This window comes from Nerophis ophidion, linkage group LG26, assembly GCF_033978795.1.
Source record: "Nerophis ophidion isolate RoL-2023_Sa linkage group LG26, RoL_Noph_v1.0, whole genome shotgun sequence".
Lineage (NCBI taxonomy): Eukaryota > Metazoa > Chordata > Actinopteri > Syngnathiformes > Syngnathidae > Nerophis > Nerophis ophidion.
The window spans coordinates 12,184,157-12,200,101 of record NC_084636.1 but is presented as its reverse complement, the minus strand read 5'-3'; the positions used below and the strand labels follow the sequence as shown (position 1 = coordinate 12,200,101).

At 40.9% G+C, this 15,945-nt stretch overlaps 1 protein-coding gene across 1 annotated transcript in view; it reads right to left on the bottom strand.

The window, feature by feature from the left end:
• Positions 1–10,168, bottom strand: part of LOC133543538 (capping protein, Arp2/3 and myosin-I linker protein 3-like) — a 111,678-nt gene extending 101,510 nt beyond the window's left edge. Inside the window, 1 exon segment of the mRNA XM_061888151.1 lies at positions 9,932–10,168. Within this exon segment, the coding sequence (XP_061744135.1) occupies positions 9,932–9,989 (58 nt within the window). The 5' untranslated portion in view covers positions 9,990–10,168.
• Between the last annotated feature and the right edge of the window lie 5,777 nt (positions 10,169–15,945).

Here is a 15,945-nt window from a genome sequence, read left to right as displayed (position 1 = left end):
GGTATGTAATATTCATGATGTATTTCCTAACAATATTGTCTTTATTAGTCACCAGCCTTTTACACTAAGTGGACTGTACGTGTTCAACCCTCGCCAGGAAGAAACGCGCCTCACCCCCGAGCTGCTGTCGTTATCAACAGCCATGTAATGCTTTTCTATTATTACTCAGGAAACGGTGGTAATGGTTTATTAGCGTCGGACATGATGGACAAGGTGCGGTGAAGAACGTCACATGTTTGCACTTCTGCAATTTACAAACCCCGTTTCCATATGAGTCGGGAAATTGTGTTCGATGTAAATATAAACGGAATACAATGATTTGCAAATCATTTTCAACCCATATTCAGTTGAATATGCTACAGAGACAACATATTTGGTGTTCAAACTGATCAACTGTTTTTGTTTTGTTGCAAATAATCATAAACTTTACAATTTGATGCCAGCAGCACGTGACAAAGAAGTTGGGAAAGGTGGCAATAAATACTGATAAAGTTGAGGAATGCTCATCAAACACTTATTTGGAACATCCCCCAGGTGTGCAGGCTAATTGGGAACAGGTGGGTGCCATGATTGGGTATAAAAACAGCTTCCCAAAAAATGTTCAGTCTTTCACAACACTGCGTGAACAAATAGTCAAACAGTTTAAGAACAACGTTTCTCAAAGTGCAATTGCGAGAAATTTAGGGGGTTTCAACATCTACGGTCTATAATATCATCACAAGGTTCAGAGAATCTGGAAAAATCCCTCCACGTCAGCGGCATTTGGTCGGAAACCAATATTGAAGGACCGTGACCTTCGATCCGTCAGACGGCACTGTATCAAAAACCGACATCAATCTCTAAAGGATATCACCACATGGGCTCAGGAACAATTCAGAAAACTACTGTCACTACATAAAGTTGGTCGCTACATCTGTAAGTGCAAGTTAAAGCTCTACTATGCAAAGCGAAAGCTATTTATCAACAACATCCAGAAATGCCGCCGGCTTCTCTGGGCCTGAGATCATCTAAGATGGACTGATGCAAAGTGGAAAAGTGTTCTGTGGTCTGACGAGTCCACATTTCGAATGGTTTTTGGAAATATTCGACATCGTGTCAAACGGACTAAAGTGGAAGCAAACCATCCAGACTGTTATCGACGCAAAGTTCAAAAGCCAGCATCTGTGATGGTATGGGGGTACATTAGTGCCCAAGGCATGGGTAACTTACACATCCGTGAAGGCACCATTAATGCTGAAAGGTACATACAGGTTTGGAACAACATTTTCCTGCCATCTAAGTGCCGTCTTTTTCATGGACGCCCCTGCTTATTTCAGCAAGACAATGCCAAGCCACATTCAACACGTGTTACAACAGCGCGGCTTGATAGAAAAAAGAGTGCGAGTACTTTCCTGGCCCGCCTGCAGTCCAGACCTGTCTCCCATCGAAAATGTGTGGCGCATTATGAAGCGTAAAATACGACAGCAGAGACCCCGGACTGTTGGAGGACTGAAGCTCTACATAAAACAAGAATGGGAAAGAATTCCACTTTCAAAGCTTCAACAATTAGTTTCCTCGGTTCTTAAATGTTTATTGAAAGTTGTTAAAAAAAAAAGTGATGTAACACAGTCGTGAACATGCCCTTTCCCAACTACTTTGGCACGTGTTGCAGCCATGAAATTCTAAGTTAATTATTATTTGCAACAAAAAAAATAAAGTTTATGAGTTTGAACATCAAATATGTTGTCTTTGTAGTGCATTCAACTGAATATGGGTTGAAAATTATTTGCAAATCATTGTGTTCCATTTATATTTACATCTAACACAATTTCCCAACTCATATGGAAACAGGGTTTGTTATATAAATAATGGGGTTTTTAACAATTAAGGTTTGTGTCATATTTGTCCTCCTACAGAAACCATATTAAAACAAAAATATATTTCCCCCCCATTTTTTCTATTTTCATACATTTTTGAAAAAGCTCCAGGGAACCACTAAGGTGGCACTAAAGAGGGTTGCTGACCGCCGCCTTAACCAAGAACTAAAAGGAGAAGAAACCCATTATATTGGATCCTCTACCACTTAAACATGTCTGAAAAGGAGTTGGAAGAAACAGATCTTTTAATAATCCTACCCCTTTAACACTTTTTCAAAATGTCCGAAAAGGAGTACGAAGAAGCAGTTCCTTTTCTTCTACACCATAGGTGTCAAACTCTGGCCCGCGGGCCAAATTTCATTTGGCCCTTGAGGCAATATCAAATTAACATTGGAGCTGGCCCGCCGGTGCTATACAGCGGTGCCGCTGTAACACTGCATTCACCGATTTTCCAGGAGACTCTCGAATTTCAGTGCCCCTCCCGAAAATCTCCCGGTGCAACCATTCTCCCGAATTCCCCCCGGACAACAATATTGGGGGTGTGCCTTAAAGGCACTGCCTTTAGCGTCCCCTACAACCTGTCATCAAGTCTGTTTTTCCTCCTCACAAACAGCGTGGCGGCCCAGTCACGTAATATATGGGGCTTCTACACACATGTAAGTAAATGCAAGGCATATTTGATCAACAGCATACAGGTCACACTGAGGGTGGCGATGTAAACAACTTTAACACTGATACAAATATGCGCCACACTGTGAACCCACACCAAACAAGAATGACCAACACATTTCGGGAGAACATCCGCACCGTAACACAACATAAACACAACAAAAGCACAACAGAACAAATACCCAGAAGCCCTTGCAGCACTAACTCTTCCGGACTACTACAATATACACCCCCCCTCCCGGCTACCAACATTTAAAATTCTTCAACATGCCCAAAAACGAGTAAGAAAATGCAGTTTATTTGATCCCGAATCTTCAACATGTCTGGAAAAGTAATAGGAAGAAACTGATGTTATTTAACATCCTAACTCTTCAACATCCATCCATCATTCCATCCATTTTCTACCGCTTATTCCCTTTGGGGTCGCAGGGGGCACTGGTGCCTATCTCAGCTACAATCAGGCGTGAAAAATTAAAAGAAGCAAATTGTATGCCGCTTCAACATGTCTTGAAAAGGAGTAGGAAGAAACCAACCTATTTTTGTATTAATCCTAACCATCATACATGCCCAAAAAGGAGTATGAAGAAGCAGATTGTATTCCACATCAACATAAAAAAATAGTGGGAGTAAGAAAAGGAGTAAGAAGAAGCCGAGCTTATTTGATCCTCCCCCTTCAACATGTCCGTAAAGGAGTAGGAACAAACTGATGTTAACACTTCAACATGTATGAAAAAGAGTTGGTAGAAGTGGATCTTATTTATTTCCATCCATTAAAAATTCCTGAAAAGGAGTAGGTAGAAATATATTTTATTTATTCTTAATTTTGGACATACTTAAGTGTTAGGTTCACCATGACCGTAAAGGAGAACAGTAGCAGAAGTGGCTCGCAATTCCATTCAACATGTCCGAAAAGGAGCAGGAAGAAGCAAATATTTCCATTCAACATGTCTGTAAAGGAGTGAGAAAAAAAACGGGTCTTGACACTTTAATATGTCTGACAAAGAGTTGGAAGAAGTGAATCCTATTTAGTCCTACACAATCAAAATTCCTGAAAAGGAGTAGGAAGAAATATATTTTATTTATTCCTAAATTTGGACATACTTAGGGGTAAGATTCACCAAGTCCGTAAAGGAGATAGGTAGCATAAGGATGGATGTCCAAAAAGGAGTAGGAAGAAGCAGAAAATATTTCCCTTCAACATGACTGTAAAGGAGTAAGAAAAAAACGGATCTTAACACTTCAACATGTCTGAAAAAGAGTTGGAAGAAGTGGATCCTATTTAGTCCAACACATTCAAAATTCTTGAAAAGGAGTAGGACGAAAAGCATCTTATTAATTACAAATTTTGAACATATTGAAGGGCTTGGTTCTACAGGGGTACAGTACGAAGAAACGGATCATATTCCCCTTCAACGTGTCCAAAAAGTAGTTGGAAGAAGCATGTACAACAGTATGCATTCGACATGCCTGAAAAGGAGTAGGAAGATTTAGATATATTTCTTATCTATTGCTACTTTTGTACATGTTGAAGTCTTGGATTCAACATGTACAAAAAGGAGTACTGTAGCAAGAAGCAGATTGTAATCCCCTTCAGCATCTCTGAAAAGGAGTAGGAAGAAGCAGATCATATTCCCCTTCAACATATCTGAAAAGAAGTTGGAAGAAGCACATCTTATGTAGTCCTCGCCCTTCAACATGTCCAAAAAGGAGTAGGAAAAGCAGATCTTATTCCTAACACTTCAACATGTCCGAAAAGGAGTAAGAAGAAACAGATCCAACAGTACTCGTTCAACATGCCCGAAAAGGAGTAGGAAGAAATATAATGTATCTATTGCTACTTTCATACATGTTGAAGTGTTCTGTTCAACATGTACAAAAAGGAATACAGCAGCAAGAAGCAGATAGTATTCCTCTTCACATCTCCGAAAAGGAGTAAGAAGAAGCAGATCAAATTCCCCTTCAACATATCTGAAAACAAGTTGTAAGAAGCACATCTTATGGAAGCCTCACCCTTCAACATCTTCAAAAAGGAGTAGGAAGAAACAGATCTTATTCCTAACCCTTCAACGTGTCCGAAAAGGAGTGAGAAGAAACTAAACTAAACGGTAATCATTCAACATACCCGAAAAAGGAGTAGGAAGAAATATATCTTATCTATTGCTACTTTCATACATGTTGAAGTGTTCGGTTCAATGTGTACAAAAAGGAGTGCAGTAGCAGATCGTATTCCCCTTCAACATATCTGAAAAGAGTACTACTTCAACATTCCCGAAAAGGAGCAGGAAGAAACAGATCATACCGTACTCCTTCAACATTCCCAAGAAGGAGTAGGAAGAAACAGATCCTACAGTACATCCTTCAACATTCCCGAAAAGGAGTAGGAAGAAACAGATCCTACAGTACTCCTTCAACCTTCCCAAAAAGGAGTAGGAAGAAACAGATCCTACAGTACTCCTTCCACATTCCCAAAAAGGAGTACGAAGAAACAGATCCTACAGTACTCCTTCAACCTTCCCGAAAAGGAGTAGGAAGAAACGGATCCTACAGTACTCCTTCAACATTCCCAAAAAGGAGCAGGAAGAAACAGATCATACAGTACTCCTTCAACCTTCCCAAAAGTGAGTAAGCAGAAACAAATCCTACAGTACTCCTTCGTCATTCCCGAAAGGGAGTAGGAAGAAACATATCCTACAGTACCTTCAACATGTCTGAAAAGAGTACTACTTCAACATTCCCAAAAAGGAGCAGGAAGAAACAGATCATACCGTACTCCTTCAACATTCCCAAGAAGGAGTAGGAAGAAACAGATCCTACAGTACTGGTTCAGCATTCCCGAAAAGGAGTAGGAAGAAACAGATCCTTCAGTACTCCTTCAACCTTCCCAAAAAGGTGTAGGAAGAAACAGATCCTACAGTACTCCTTCAACCTTCCCAAAAAGGAGTAGGAAGAAACAAATCCTACAGTACTCCTTCCACATTCCCGAAAAGGAGTAGGAAGAAACAGATCCTACAGTACTCCTTCAACATTCCCGAAAAGGAGTAGGAAGAAACAGATCCTACAGTACTCCTTCAACCTTCCCGAAAAGGAGTAGGAAGAAACAGATCCCACAGTACTCCTTCAACCATCCCAAAAATGAGTAAGCAGAAACAAATCCTACAGTACTCCTTCAACATTCCCGAAAAGGAGTAGGAAGAAACATATCCTATAGTACTCCTTCCGCATTCCCGAAAAGGACTAGGAAGAAACAAATCCTACAGTACTCCTTCAACATTCTCAAAAAGGACTAGGAAGAAACAAATCCTACAGTACTCCTTCCACATTCCCGAAAAGGAGTAGGAAGAAACAGATCCTACAGTACTCCTTCAACATTCCCAAAAAGTAGGACGAAACAGATCCTACAGTACTCCTTCAACCTTCCCGAAAAGGAGCAGGAAGAAACATATCCTACAGTACTCCTTCAACCTTCCCGAAAAGGAGTAGGAAGAAACGGATCCTACAGTACTCCTTCAACATTCCCAAAAAGGAGCAGGAAGAAACAGATCATACAGTACTCCTTCAACCTTCCCAAAAGTGAGTAAGCAGAAACAAATCCTACAGTACTCCTTCTACATTCCCGAAAGGGAGTAGGAAGAAACATATCCTACAGTACCTTCAACATGTCTGAAAAGAGTACTACTTCAACATTCCCGAAAAGGAGCAGGAAGAAACAGATCATACCGTACTCCTTCAACATTCCCAAGAAGGAGTAGGAAGAAACAGATCCTACAGTACTGGTTCAGCATTCCCGAAAAGGAGTAGGAAGAAACAGATCCTTCAGTACTCCTTCAACCTTCCCAAAAAGGAGTAGGAAGAAACAGATCCTACAGTACTCCTTCAACCTTCCCAAAAAGGAGTAGGAAGAAACAAATCCTACAGTACTCCTTCCACATTCCCGAAAAGGAGTAGGAAGAAACAGATCCTACAGTACTCCTTCAACATTCCCGAAAAGGAGTAGGAAGAAACAGATCCTACAGTACTCCTTCAACCTTCCCGAAAAGGAGTAGGAAGAAACAGATCCCACAGTACTCCTTCAACCATCCCAAAAATGAGTAAGCAGAAACAAATCCTACAGTACTCCTTCAACATTCCCGAAAAGGAGTAGGAAGAAACATATCCTATAGTACTCCTTCCGCATTCCCGAAAAGGACTAGGAAGAAACAAATCCTACAGTACTCCTTCAACATTCTCAAAAAGGACTAGGAAGAAACAAATCCTACAGTACTCCTTCCACATTCCCGAAAAGGAGTAGGAAGAAACAGATCCTACAGTACTCCTTCAACATTCCCAAAAAGTAGGACGAAACAGATCCTACAGTACTCCTTCAACCTTCCCGAAAAGGAGCAGGAAGAAACATATCCTACAGTACTCCTTCAACCTTCCCAAAAAAGGAGCAGGAAGAAACAGATCGTACAGTACTCCTTCAACCATCCCAAAAATGAGTAAGCAGAAACAAATCCTACAGTACTCCTTCAACCTTCCCGAAAAGGAGTAGGAAGAAACAGATCCTACAGTACTCCTTCAACCTTCCCAAAAAGGACTAGGAAGAAACAAATCCTACAGTACTCCTTCCACATTCCCGAAAAGGAGTAGGAACAAACAGATCCTACAGTACTCCTTCAACATTCCCGAAAAGGAGTAGGAAGAAACATATCCTACAGTACTCCTTCCACATTCCCGAAAAGGCGTAGGAAGAAACAGATCCTACAGTACAGTACTCCTTCAACATTCCCAAATAGTAGGACGAAACAGATCCTACAGTACTCCTTCAACCTTCCCGAAAAGGAGCAGGAAGAAACATATCCTACAGTACTCCTTCTACCTTCCCAAAAAAGGAGCAGGAAGAAACAGATCCTACAGTACTCCTTCAACCTTCCCGAGAAGAAGTAGGAAGAAACAGAGGCAGGTACTTTTCAGAGGCGGTACAGTACCGAAAATGATTCATTAGTATATTACGGTATACCGTACAACCCTCTAAGAAAGATATGTTTCATGTACCGTAAGATATTCTTTGGTTAAAATATAGCCAATAATGACATTTTTTGTGGTCCCATTTATTTCGAAATAAAGTACCGGTACCAAAATATTGGTATCAGGACAACACTAATACACACACCGAGCACCAACAGGCAGAAATGTACACATAACTGTTAAATAAAACCTCTGCCTTGTTTTTAATGAATACTTCGGCCTACTACGCTACTGTTTTTCAATGGTAGTCATTGGCATAGCCAACTTTTTCCTGAGGTGTAAATTGTACAAACCCCGTTTACATAAGAGTTGGGAAATTGTGTTAGATGTAAATATAAACAGAATACAATGATTTGCAAATCCTTTTCAACCCATATTCAGTTGAATATGCTACAAAGACAACATATTTGATGTTCAAACTGATAAAAAAATTTTTTTTGCAACTAATCATTACCTTTAGAATTTGATGCCAGCAACACGTGACAAAGAAGTTGGGAAAGGTGGCAATAAATACTGATAAAGTTGAGGAATGCTCATCAAACACTTATTTGGAACATCCCACAGGTGTGCAGGCTAATTGGGAACAGGTGGGTGCCATGATTGGGTATAAAAGCAGCTTCCATGAAATGCTAAGTAATTCACAAACAAGGATGGGGCGAGTGTCACCAATTTGTAAGGAAATTTTCAAACAGTTTAAGAACAACATTTCTCAACGAGCTATTGCAAAGAATTTAGGGATTTTACCATCTACGGTCTGTAAAATCATCAAAAGGTTCAGAGAATCTGGAGAAATCACTGCACGTAAGCCGTGATATAACGGACTTTTGATCCCTCAGGCGGTACTGCGTCAAAAACTGACATCAGTGTGTAAAGGATATCACCAGATGGGCTCAGGAACACTTCATAAAACCACTGTCAGTAACTACAGTTGGTCGCTACATCTGTAAATGCAAGTTCAAACTATACTATTCAAAGCCAAACCCATTTATCAACAACATCCTGAAACGCCGCCGGCTTGGCTGGGCCCGAGCTCACCTAAGGTGGACTGATGCAAAGTGGAAAGGTGTTCTGTGGTCTGACGAGTCCACATTTCAAATTATATTTGGAAACAGAGGACGTGGTGTCCTCCGGAACAAAGAGGAAAATAACCATTCAGATTGTTATAGGCACAAAGTTCAAAAGCCAGCATCTGTGATGGTATGGGGGTGTATTAGTGCCCAAGGCATGGGTAACTTACACATCTGTGAAGGCACCATTAATGCTGAAAGGTACATACAGGTTTTGGAGCAACATATGTTGTAATCCAAGAAACGTCATCATGGACGCCCCTGCTTATTTCAGCAAGACAAGTGATACAACAGCGTGGCTTCATAAAAAAAAAAAGTGCGGGTACTTTCCTGGCCCTCCTGCAGTCAAGACCTGTCTCCCATCGAAAATGTGTGGCGCATTGTGAAGCGTAAAATACGACAGCGGAGACCCCGGACTGTTGAACGACTGAAGCTCTACATAAAACAAGAATGGGAAAGAATTCCACTTTCAAAGCTTCAACAATTAGTTTCCTCAGTTCCCAAACGTTTTTTGAGTGTTGTTAAAAGAAAAGGTGATGTAACACAGTGGTGAACATGCCCTTTCCCAACTACTTTGGCACGTGTTGCAGCCATGAAATTCTAAGGTAATTATTATTTGCCAAAAAAAATAAAGTTTATGAGTTTGACCATCAAATATCTTGTCTTAGTAGTGCATTTTAGGATTTGCAAATCATTGTATTCCGTTTATATTTACATCTAACACAATTTCCCAACTCATATGGAAACAGGCTTTGTAATGTAAATAGAAAATAATACATGCAAATCCTATAGGAGAGTTCTTGCAATGTAGCTTGCAGTCATCGTATATATATTGAAAATATTAAAACGTAATGGCATACAAATGTGTCACGTGGCAGGCATGATGACGTCATAACAATAGGGCAAATACAGTCGACGACCTTGCGCCGGCTTCCACGCCAATGAGGGTAGACCACCCCCCCTTTCCACCCCCGTCAGGAGGGTGTAAAATTGCTTAAATGGTCACTCCAAGAATAATGAACTCAGCAGGAGGAAACACAAATTGACGAGCCTTTTGGGGCGTTGCATGACTTGTATTATCGCCGATGAAACATTTGCTTAACCATCATGCGCGGTGGGAGAATGGCGTGGTCTCTCCAGCCTTTATGACTGAGCCAATTTTCCCCTCAATTCAGCATTTCAGGCTCATGCAGATGTTGCGTTTTAAAAAAAAAAAGCAGCATGTTATTAAAAGGCTGGTGTTTCCCCCGCCATGCTTTCTGTATGCATACAAAATAATGATAACAACTGCCACGTCGGGGGTTCGAGTCCGCAGCGCACAAAAAAACCCACCTGTCATGTCCTTGTTCACGCACACGAAGCTAAAGGCGCTGATCTCTTTCGCGGCCATGGCTGCGGCTGGCGGAGCTTCTTCTTTAAGTCGCTGATCCTCCTTCTCCTTTTGTCTTTTCCTCCCCTCCTCAGTCACACTCAACAACAATGGCAGTCATTCCTGCCGAGCATCCTCACGTTTAGGAAGAAAAACCTATGGATGCTGGGAGAAAGGACGTGAGAAGGCAAGGAGGTGAGGAGGCGAGGAGGCAAGGAGGGAGGGGCCGGGCAAGGGAGGAGGGAGGGGGCGTGGTTACCTGAAGGAGACTGTTTACATTTCAAATGTCAGAAATAAAAACGTTGACATAATTTTTAGGCAGAAGCGAAATAAATAATCGCAATGTGTTTTGATTGTTCACAAATTATAAAGTTATTTTTAACCCCCGAAACTATTCATTTATTTGAGTATTTTATTAAATATGTAGGTGATATATATAATATAATAAAACAAAAGTATCGTGATATTTTGTCAAATAATACAAAATATAATGCATGTCATCATTATATAAATTGCATGTTTAACGTGTGCATGAATAAAAATTGAAGAAGATAACTGGGAGCTATTCGCAGGCCACACAGGTCACGTCACCCACCAATCAAATGTGCGGTCTAGTGCACTGTTTTAAACTGTGCTGAATTTAAAGTTCCGGGCACTCCATGTGGTGCGGATTTCATACATTTTTATTAGTCACCCTCAAACATTTATTCGAAGCAAAATAAGTATAAACCAAAGTTTTTTTCTAATTAATCGATTGATTTGATTCGTTACAGCTCGAAATGTAGATCAATCTACATTGCGTAGTTTTTGGTTTGTATTCCTATATATATATATATATATATATATATATATATATATATATATATATATTAGGGCTGTGAATCTTTGGGTGTCCCACGATTTGATTCAATATCGATTCTTGTGGTCACGATTCGATAATATATCGATTTTTTTCGATTCGATTCTCGATTCAAAAACGATATTTTTCCGATTCAAAACGATTCTGTATTCATTTAATACATAGGATTTCAGCAGGATCTACCACAGTCTGCTGACATGCTAGCAGAGTAGTAGATTTTAAAAAAAGAAAAGAAAAGCTTTTATGGGGACGGCGTGGCGCAGTGAGAGAGTGGCCGTGCGCAACCCGAGGGGCCCTGGTTCAAATCCCACCTAGTACCAACCTCGTCACGTCCGTTGTGTCCTGAGCAAGACACTTCACCCTTGCTCCTGATGGGTGATGGTTGGCGCCTTGCATGGCAGCTCCCTCCATCAGTGTGTGAATGTGTGTGTGAATGGGTAAATGTGGAAGTAGTGTCAAAGCGCTTTGAGTACCTTGAAGGTAGAAAAGCGCTATAGAAGTACAACCCATTTATCATTTATTATAATTGTAAAGGACAATGTTTTATCAACTGATTGCAATAATGTAAATTTGTTTTAACTATTAAACGAACCAAAACTATGACTTATTTTATCTTTGTGAAAACATTGAACACAGTGTGTTGTCAAGCTTATGAGATGCGATGCAAGTGTAAGCCACTGTGACACTATTGTTCTTTTTTATAATTTTTTATAAATGTCTAATGATAATGTCTGTGAGGGATTTTTAATCACTGCTATGCTGAAATTATAATTAATATTGATACTGTTGTTGATAATATTCTTTTTTGTTTCACTACTTTTGGTTTGTTCTGTGTCGTGTTTGTGTCTCCTCTCAATTGCTCTGTTTATTGCAGTTCTCAGTGTTGCTGGGTCAGGTTTGGTTTTGGAATTGGATTGCATTGTTATGGTATTACTGGGTAGTGGTTTGTTGGATTGATTGAAAAAAAATAATAATAATAATATAAAAAATTTGGGGGGATTTTTTACAAATGAGAATCGATTCTGAATCGCACAACGTAAACGATTTGATTCGTATTCGAATCGATTTTTTCCCACACCCCTAATATATATATATATATATATATATATATATATATATATATATATATATATATATATATACAGTGGGGCAAAAAAGTATTTAGTATTTAGTCAGCCACCGATTGTGCAAGTTCTCCCACTTAAAATGATGACAGAGGTCTGTAATTTTCATCATAGGTACACTTCAACTGTGAGAGACAGAATGTGGGAAAAAAAATCCAGGAATTCACATTGTAGGAATTTTAAAGAATGTTTTTGTAAATTATGGTGGAAAATAAGTATTTGGTCAACCATTCAAAGCTCTCACTGATGGAAGGAGGTTTTGGCTCAAAATCTCACGATACATGGCCCCATTCATTCTTTCCTTAACACGGATCCATCGTCCTGTCCCCTTAGCAGAAAAACAGCCCCAAAGCATGATGTTTCCACCCCCATGCTTCACAGTAGTTATGGTGTTCTTGGGATGCAACTCAGTATTCTTCTTCCTCCAAACACGACGAGTTGAGTTTATACCAAAATGGATACATGGATGATACAGCAGAGGATTGGGAGAATGTCATGTGGTCAGATGAAATCAAAATAGAACTTTTAGGTATAAACTAACAGGACAGAGATTAGGCTACATAGATATTTAAAAAATATTTGAATTAGTTAAATAAAATGTTAAACAGTGAGTAATCCATCCATTTATTTTCTACTGCATGTCCCTTTTGGGGTCGTGGTGGGTGCTGGAAAGGCAAAATTTAATCTGATATATATATTTGTTTAACCATTCTTTTATTTAATTACCTCGTTTGTATTTATTTAATGAGCTTTTGGACAATACTACACACACACATATATATATATATATATATATATATATATATATATATATATATATATACCGTATTTCCTTGAATTGCCGCTGGGGCGCTAATTAATTTAAAACCTCTTCTCACTCCTGCACTTATCAAAGGATTGCAGTAAAAGTAAGCATGCGCTAATTATTTTAAAACCTCTTCCTCACTCCGGCACTTACCAAAGGCATGCAGTAAAAATTTGAGTGTGATGTAAGCTTTGACCTTAAATCCTACTGAATAGCTCTTAATCTTCTTCCCTTTATGCAATTTCAAATTTCCGGTATTGAAATCAGCCTCATCTATTTTTAAAATGATGACAGGGGAAGTGTCTCTCGTGACGTCACAAGTTCGACCAGGCGGTAATACTAAGCATGCGCTAATTATTTTGCAAAGTGAGTTTTGCAAATATTAGCTCATTTGGAATTTGATGCCTGCAACATGTTTCAAAAAAGCTGGCACAAGTGGCAAAAAAGACTGAAAAGGTTGAGGAATGCTCATCAAATACGTATTTGGAACATCCCACAGGTGAACAGGCTAATTGGGAACAGGTGGGTGCCATGATTGGGTATAAAAGCAGCTTCCATGAAATGCTCAGTCATTCACCAGCAAGGACGAGGCGAGGGTCACCACTTTGTGAACAAATGTGTCAGAAAAATTGTCCAAAAGTTTAAGAACAACATTTGTCAACGAGCTATTGCAAGGAATTTAGGGATTTCACCATCTACGGTCTGTAATATCATCTAAAGTTTAAGAGAATCTGGAGAAATCACTGCACGTAAGTGATATTACGGACCTGCGATCCCTCAGGCAGTACTGCACCAAAAAGGGACATCGGTGTGTAAAAGATATCACCACATGGGCCCAGGAATACTTAAGAAAATCACTGTCAACTACAGTTATTCTCTACATCTATAAGTGCAAGTTAAAACTCTACTATGCGAAGGCAAAGTCACTTATCAACAACACCCAGAAACGCCACCAACTTTGCTGGGCCCAAGCTCATCTAAGATGGACTGATGCAAAGTGAAAAAGTGTTCTGTGGTCTGACGAGTCCACATTTAAAATTGTTTTCTGGAAACTGTGGACATCGTGTCCTCCGGACCAAAGAGGAAAAGAACCATTCGGATTGTTTTCGGCGCAAAGTTCAAAAGCCAGCATCTGTGATGGTATGGGGGTGTATTAGTGCCCAAGTCATGGGTAACTTACACATCTGTGAAGGCACACAACCCAATACTCAATGCTTTGAGCATCAAGAAAATGTATTTAAGGGAGGTTTAGCAGCACAATCAATCAATCAATCAAAGTTTATCTATAAAGCCCTTAATCACACGTATCAAAGGGCTTGATTGATTGATTGAAACTGTTCTGTACATATTCCGTACAATTGACCACTAAATGGTAACACCCAAATAAGTTTTTCAACTAATTTAAGTCGGGGTCCACGTAAATCAATTCATGGTAGCTAATGTATGCTATTATGCTAATCATCATCATCATCATCATCGGCAATCACTCGAGACGAGTAAGATTGTCCTCCTGTCGGTGGGTCTGGTCATCTGTGGGTCCTCAGGTGGCTGTAGAGGCCGATCCTGGATCCGCAGACTTTATCGCAGTGGGCGCATGCGTGGGAGGTTGACTGGGTAGTGGTTGTGGTGTGAGGAGCTGTGTTGGTGGTGGATCTCTCCTTTCTCTGTTGCCTCTTGGTTTCTGCGGCACGGTGGAGGTCCTTCTCTAGGTGAGTTGTGCCTTCATGGACCATCTTGCTCCACATGTTCCTCTGGTGGGCTACCTCCTCCCAGTTGCTGAGGCTGAAGTGACACTTTCTCAGGTGGATTTTGATGTTATCCTTGTACCTCTTCTTCTGCCTTCCTTGGGTACGTTTTCCTTCCTTTAGCTGGCCATACAGCATTTGCTTTGGAAGGCGGTTGTCAGGCATGCGTATGACATGGCCTGTCCATCGCAGTTGATGTCGGATGATAGTTGTGGTGATGGTGGAGATGTTGGCTTCTTTCAGAACACTGATGTTTGTACGCCTCTCCTCCCAACCGATCCTGAGGATCTTCCGGAGACATCGTTGATGGTACTCCTCCAGGGCCTTCACCTGTAGGTGGTCCAGCTGTCGGCTCCATAGAACAGTGTGGGCAGAACTACTGCTTGATAGACAAGTAGCTTTGTCTTTGTCTGGATGTCTCGGTTTTGAAAAACCCTCTTCCGCAGCCTGGCAAAGGCTGCACTGGCACACCCGATGCGGTGGTGAATCTCTGCTTCTATGACAGCTCTTGTAGAGAGAAGGCTGCCAAGGTAGGCGAATTGATCCACATTAACCAGGATGTTGTCTCCCACATGAATTGTGGGGGGTTGTGGGAGTGTGTCAGGAGCTGGTTGGTATAGGATTTGGGTCTTTTTTATGTTTATGTAAAGTCCCAGGAGTCTGTAGGCTTTGGCAAAGGCGTTTAAGATGTCCTGGTGGTCCGCTTCGGAGTGTGCAACTAGGGCATTGTCATCCGCATACTGGAGCTCCATGATGGAGGATGTGAACACCTTGCTTTTTGCCCTGAATCTTTTGATATTAAATAGCCCTCCCTCAGTCCTGTATATGAGCTTGACTCCCTCAGGTAGGTTCTGGCTGGTGAGGTGGAGGATGGTGGAAATTAAGATGGCGAACAGGGTTGGTGCGATGATGCAGTCCTGCTTAACCCCAGTGTCTACTTTGAAAGGAAGTGTCTCCAATCCACCATTACCGACTATGGTTGCCGTCATGTCATCATGGAGTAGTCGCAAGATCTTTAGATACTTGTCTGGGCATCCAATCTTGGAGAGAACACACCAGAGGGCAGTTCTGTTTACGGAGTCAAAGGCCTTTTTGATGTCAATGAACACCATGTACAAAGGTAGATGTTTCCCCCGACATTTTTCCTGCAGTTGACGAGCTGTAAAGATCATATCGGAGGTCCCCCTGGCAGGATGAAAGCCACACTGCGATTGTGGTAGGGTGTTCTCTGACAGAGGCAGTAGCCGGTTGGCCAATATACGAGCCAGCACGTTGCCCGTTGTCGATAGGAGGGAGATACCCCTGTAGTTGCCACAGTCGGCCTTGTCTCCATTTTTGAAGATGGTAGCAACCAGGGCATCCCTGAGCTCAGCCGGTATTTCCTCTTCATCCCAGATTTTACCCAGCAGGCTATGGATGTGACACAGGAGTTTTGGTCCTCCTT